This window comes from Populus trichocarpa, chromosome 9 (assembly GCF_000002775.5).
Source record: "Populus trichocarpa isolate Nisqually-1 chromosome 9, P.trichocarpa_v4.1, whole genome shotgun sequence".
Lineage (NCBI taxonomy): Eukaryota > Viridiplantae > Streptophyta > Magnoliopsida > Malpighiales > Salicaceae > Populus > Populus trichocarpa.
In genome coordinates, this window is record NC_037293.2 from 1,780,566 (window position 1) to 1,787,466 (window position 6,901).

The 6,901-nt window shown below is 35.4% G+C and overlaps 1 protein-coding gene across 1 annotated transcript; it reads right to left on the reverse strand.

The window, feature by feature from the left end:
• LOC7491161 (ruBisCO large subunit-binding protein subunit alpha) lies at nt 1-3,977 on the reverse strand. Its single transcript, XM_002313489.4, has 8 exons — nt 3,775-3,977; nt 3,462-3,645; nt 2,661-2,782; nt 2,318-2,525; nt 2,061-2,206; nt 1,627-1,933; nt 644-1,095; nt 1-516 (listed from the first exon to the last, which is right to left on the reverse strand). Exons 1-8 carry the CDS (start codon nt 3,826-3,828, stop codon nt 229-231), a joined length of 1,761 nt encoding a protein of 586 aa, XP_002313525.1. The 5' UTR covers nt 3,829-3,977; the 3' UTR covers nt 1-228.
• Nucleotides 3,978-6,901: the final 2,924 nt, after the last annotated feature.

Here is a 6,901-nt window from a genome sequence, read left to right on the forward strand (position 1 = left end):
GAGAAAGAAATTACAGTGCATTGAGTTTCAGTTTATCTTATGCAGCATCTGTAAACAATAATTCATGCCATACACTTCTGGAGACAACCATCTCAGTGCACCTATCAACAATGACATAACCAATCCGTACACAAGGTGCACCGGTAACTATCACAGATCCTTAAAATATGCCGCCAGAAAAACACTCATCATCTTTGAAATCCTAACATGGGCTGAGATTCCTAATGATTACACAGTAAGACCTTGAGGAGAGGCAGCTGCAGGTGTCCTAGGCTTGGGCTTTTCTACAACAATGGCCTGGGTGGTCAGGACCATTCCAGCTACAGATGCAGAATTCTGCAAAGCACATCTAGTCACCTTTGCTGGATCAATGACTCCAGCCTCCACAAGATTCTCATACTTGTCTGTCATGGCATTGTAGCCCATCTCCCATTCACTTTCCTTTAGCTTCTCAACAACCACCTCACCTTCAATTCCAGCATTTTGAGCTATCAACGATGCGGGTGCTACCAGTGCCTAGATGCAAAGAAATTGGTCATCAATACCTTCTGACCTATTAATTCTATTTATATAACTTTGGAATTTTTAAAAACCTAATATCACTATTTTGTATGTCTAGTGAGTAGTGACAACAAACTATTACCTTCTGCACGATGTCAGCACCTAACCGTTCATCTGCATCTTTAATTTTTTCCTTGATTGCAGGAACATGGGTTGAGAGATGAACCAAAGCAGCACCACCACCAGGCACAATTCCTTCTTCTATGGCAGCAAAAGTTGCATTCTTGGCATCCTCAATGCGGAGTTTGCGATCCTCAAGCTCAGTCTCCGTTGCAGCACCCACTTTGATAACAGCAACCCCACCAGACAATTTGGCAATTCTTTCAGCCAGTTTCTCCGAGTCATACACAGAATCAGTCTCGGACAGCTCTTTTTTCAGCTGTGCAATCCTAGCTTGCAACTCATCCTTTGATGCAGCATCAGCAATGATGGTGGTGGAATCCTTGCTGATTGTAACCTTCCTGGCCAAACCAAGCTGCTCAATTGATGTGTTTTCAATGCTTAAACCAAGATCACTGGCTTGGAACTCAGCTCCTAAAATGTAGGGAAACATGATACAATATTAGCACCAACAAACAATTCACAAATAGTTCAAGTGAAAAGTACAAGCTACAACAACTCCTAGCTACTCTATCTGATTGAATAATTGCTTAAAAATCCCCTACTTTACACACATACCAATATGGAAGAAAAAACATCCAGAATTTAAGACCCATAGATTTAAAGCTGAAATGTCCAACATCACTATGTCAACAATGACAATTGCCTAGCATTCAAATTACTAATCTCTAAACAATTTTCAATACATACATGTCCTTTCATGTTTGTGCACTCCAAAATTTAGTAACTTGAAAGCTAGTGCAGCAAGTGAATTTTTCTGGGGGGACTGACTGTTGCTAATCTAAATCCATGTTCTTGCCCCATCTGCATTATTTTTCTAAGGATGCATACCACTTATAACAAATTTACATAACAGTTGAACAATCATAGCATAGCAGTAAACATGAGTCGGTATGGTTTAGCAACAATAAAGAAAACATAACCATTCTATAAAATTCAGTATACCTGTTAAAATGGCAATGTCTTGCAGCATAGCTTTCCTCCTTTCACCAAAACCAGGTGCCTTGATAGCGGAAACATTAAGGATACCACGCAGTTTGTTCACCACAAGGGTAGCCAAAGCCTCACCTGTTACATCCTCAGCAATTATAAGCAAAGGAGATCTCAATTGAGTAGTTTTTTCAAGCAAGGGAATTATGTCTTTGATTGCAGAAATCTTTTGATCTGTAACCAGCACTCTAGCATTCTCAAATACACAAATTAACTTCTCCGGATTTGTAACAAATTGAGGAGAGATATAACCTCTGTCTATCTGCAATAAAAAATATGAAGGAGAATAACATTCAAGAATCCAATTGTTAAGACTTAGGAATAACAAATACACTGCTTGAAACTAATAATTGCAACTTATAAATTGAGACAAAGATAGGGATTCATACCTCCATTCCTTCTTCAACTTCAACTGTGGTCTCAAAGGAAGATGATGACTCAATTGATAAAACACCATCAGGCCCAACCTTGTCAATTGCATCAGCAATCATCGTGCCAATGAGTTCATCATTTCCAGCAGAAATTGTCGCAACAGCTAGAAGCAGAATAAGAATCAAATCACTAATCAAAGAGATAAAAAATAACTAAACAAGTAGAGACTTAATTGAAACAATGAAAACAAAATAGGCCTAGCAGCAGTGCATACCTTTAATGTCATCACGACCTTTAACAGGTCTGGCCCTCTTCTCTAACTCTTCTACCAAGCCTTGCACAGTTTTATCGATTCCCTTTTTAATAGAAACTGGATTTGCACCAGACGTGACACTCAAAAGTCCTAATTTGATTATTTCCCGAGCAAGAACTGATGCAGTTGTCGTTCCATCACCAGCAGAGTCATTAGTTTTACTTGCAACCTTCGCCCACAAATCCAAACATCACAAGTCATTTAAGGTCAACTGTAGAATTGTGTTGTAAAGATAAAGGCATGGCAGGATCAAGAGTAACCTAAACTTTGAATTAGGCAAGAATGATGTGAACAAAGGTCTAACCTCTCTGATGAGTGCTGCACCAGCATTTTCCATGGGATCAGGTAGCTCAATAGCTCGCGCAATTGTTACCCCATCATTAACTACCTTTGGACTACCAAATTCATCTAAGACAACATTTCTACCTGGAATGCACAAAAGAAACTAGGCAATCAGTATATTGTGTTCTTTTTTTAATATCTAAATTTCCCTGCATGATAATTATAAGATTTCACTAAACATAAAGATGCAAAATACAAAAGGAGAGTACTAATTAAGCCATAGGCAGAGTTGGAAAGATCTACCAAGCATTACAAAATATATTACGTGTAAGTGTGTCAATTGTTGTTAAGAGAGAATATTATTTTTGCACTTCTGTCGACCACAACAACAGCATTACATTGCAAATACTATTGATATATGATTCTTTTTAGTGTGTGACCATCTATTTACGGAAGGAATTGCCTACATAACAACCCAACAAACACAGTTGCAATCTATTTTCTATCCTTTTTTTTTTCTCGGCAGCGCATCCATCCCACTTGGAACTCCTGCGCATATGAACCGATCCACCATGATACCATCCAGACTCTATCTACTATTTCACGTCAATTTCTAAGCACCAGCATACCAATTCATGCTTGTATTCACAGATATGCGTTGAAATTAATAAGAACAAAGGCTTAGCTTTTGGATAGAAAACCATGTCCACAATCTATTTTAACTAACACCCCAATTACTTGGTTAGCCTTTCTTCAAAAATTAATCATGACTATGACTATGACTATGAATTATATATATGGTAATAGTGGTACACAAATTTACCCCTAGGACCAAGAGTAAGCCCAACAGCATCAGCAAGCTTATCAATGCCGGATTGGAGAGCAGCCCGTGAGTCCTGATCAAAAGCAATATCCTTTGCATTTGCTCGCACCGCGAATCTTCTGGTTGATTGCCCAAAATTCAGCCTTGAGTTGTGTTGCTGATTCCCTTTCCTCCTCAACCCTCCCTACAAACACAGTCACGCCAAAATGAACCCATCAACAAATGAGAAAAAACCCATAAGAAAATTAGCAATTTTCTGCCAAAAAAAAACAGGCCAGGAAAGAAAGTAAAGCGGAAAGGTATAGAACAGTACCTGTTTAGGAGAGCAAAGAATGGAAGCTGTGGAGAGAGCATTAGATGTTGCCATTTTACTATACTGTTGTTGTTTCAACCAAAAAAGAAGAGAAGAACTGTGCTGAGGCTGCGAGGGAGAGTGTTGATGTGGATAAGAAGAGGAGGCAAAGAAAAAAGAAGAGAAAGGGAGCAATAGAGCGGAGTACTTAGGGTTTAGTTTTATTGTGAGATATTTAGCTTCCAGAACATTCTTTCACTTCGTAGAACCCTTGAGGAGCAGTACCTCGCCGATTTTGTCGGCTTCTATGTTTCGGTTCGGCCCTATAACCGCATCAAGAAAATGGGATAGGATTTTGTGTGTTCGGAGGATGGTTGTTGAAGTAGGTGTGGTTTGGGTGATTGACTTTAGAAATTTGGGATTCATTATAAGCTTTTAATTGAAAAAGTTAAGATATTGATATTATGAAACCTAGTTGATCAGAGTAGGTTTTTATTGATTGAATTGATCTAATTAAACTTAATTAAAATCTAGTCTTAACAATAATGAAATAAAGTTTTTTTTTTAATAATTTGATTTGAGTTTATTCAATAATTCAATAATCTAGATTCCTTTTCAAGGTGGGTCTATCAACTATATCTAAGAATAATAACGGAAATAGGGTACAAGACAAAACTATTATCTCTAAATCTTAATTTATTTTTATACTTTAATAATTAAATAACATATGCTCTAATTTCAAAAAAAAAATATACCATGTTATGGTTTTACTGTTTGGCTTACTGTGAACATACACTCAATTCAATTGTGGATTTCAATAGTGTGATTATGATTTAACTTGTGATTATAATTTTACTTTTGATTTGTTATAAGCCTCATATGTGTAGAGAGATTTTTTTTTTTGATTTTTTTGTTTTGCTGACTTTTCTTCTCTTCTTTCTTACGAAAACTACATAATTTTTTTTTATATATATATAAAAAAAGAGAGGATTAAGAAAGGGCTCAGAGAGAGAAGTTAGGAACCCTGTAAACACAAAAAGGGATGGGAAGGGTACCCTTGATTTGTTATAAGTCTCAAATTTGTTGAGAGGTGTTTTTTGAGTTTTTTTTCGTCTTGCTAACTTTTCTCCTCTTCTTTTTTTTTGACACTACATTTCTTTTTTGTTTTTGTTTACATATAAAAAAAGAGAGAGAGGATTATGAGAGGGTTTAGAGAGAGAGAAGTTAGGAATCCCTATAAACATAAAAAGGGATTTGGGGGGGGGGGGATCAATGATTCTTGTACTTGTCGCAATTATAAGAGCAAGGAACATATTGAGTAAAGGAAAAAAAAGGGAAAGGAGGGGAGGATATCTTTGAAAAAAAGTGAGGAGCTTTGTGAATCAGTCTTTTATGCAGTATTGAAAGTAAGAAACAAAGAGAGATGAGTAACAAACAACCTAAATTGGGCTAACCCGGTCTCTTTCAATTTAGATCAAGTTCCTCTAAGGTGAATTTCTAGGGTTTCCTAAAAAAATCCTTTTTTTAGAGTTTTAAAATATTTCATGTCTTGGTTTTATGTTTTGATATATTTTTAACCTTACACTTTAACTTAGTTTTTCCTTAGGTTTTAATTTGTGTGTTTTTATTATTATTATTATGATAAAATGTTGATTTTCTTATTGGTACGTGGTTGGGTTATTGAGTTGGACTACACCAAGTGAATTTTGAAAAAGATTTTCCATCGACTGTCGTGATTTTATCTCAGTGCTTCTTCTTTTATGTTGTTTGAGCTTTCTATTTTGTTTCTTCATTGATTATTTTAGTTTAAGTGTTTTTAAAATTAGATTCTGGGTCTAGAAAAAAATTGTTAAATTTCTTAATGATTAGTACGTAAAAGTGCATTTTTATCAAGGTTTTATATCATCATTTCGCACTTGAAGTATCAATAACTCCTTAACTAAAACATATTTTATAATAACAAGTCTCATACTATAAGATACATTTGATTTATGGTAAATGTTCATCTTAAATGCAGGTCTATCACATAAATCAAAGGATTGATTGATGAGTTTAACTACTGCAATTGAGAAGACAAAGAGAGGGTTAAGCTTAGAAAAGAGATGCTGGTTCAGTCCAAATTGGAACACTGTTCAGTCATTGGGTCATATCTGGAGCTGTAGATCTTGGATTTCTTATATGGCTAGAAAGCTAAGACATAGGCCTAAAACATTCATAGGATTCCAAGACTCAATTCTGCTGTTTGGAAGTCCAAATCTTAGCAACAACGGAGAAGTCAAAATCTGTCCTGCAGCCCAGACACTGTTCAGTGTTCAACCCATATCTCGAGTTCTAGAAGTCCAAATGTACCAATTGTTTTTTTGTTGGAAAGCTGAGACAATTTACTAGAACTTTCATGAGGACAATCTATTCAAATTCTGACATTTGCAATGACGTTTTGTTCAGACAAGAAGATAAGGATTGTCACCAAGTCAAGATGTGGCCACCCACTCAACAATTAGTCATCAAATCAACAGTTCCAAATTTTGGCCTATAAAAGGAGGCATTTGCCATGCATTTTGGCATCTTGGTTTTCAGATCAAGATCATGTTCTTGCTCTCTCTCTTTATATTTTTGTAATGCTTAAGTTTTGTTTATATTAATCTCTTGTTTATGTTTTTCATTACTTAGTTAACTTATATCTTATTTATGTTCTTATCTTGTTTATTTATGTTTCTCTTCTTCATTATGTTTAGCTAAGTTTCTTATGTCAAGGTAAAAAGGTTACACTAATGGTGTAAGAATAAGTATAGTATAAATTCAACATGGACTTTAATTTAATGTTTGATACTAACATGTTTTTGTATTTGTTATCTTATTCAGTCTTAATACTTTGCTTGTTAAATGGTTAATCTAGATTTGTGTTGTATAACCTTGGTACAACAAATATTTGACACTTTCATAGCCCAAACCGTATAGTATAACCGACACCTGTGATATGAAAGGAACTTGATTTGTTGTTAACATAAGTTATAATCATGAATACCTGACAACATTTACAAGTATTAGCATTACTCGAATAAGATAACTAATGTAATCATGTTAGGAATTTATAATCCGATTGGAACCTCCTTTGTGTGTGATTTCCAGTTGAGTAATAAGAGTTTAT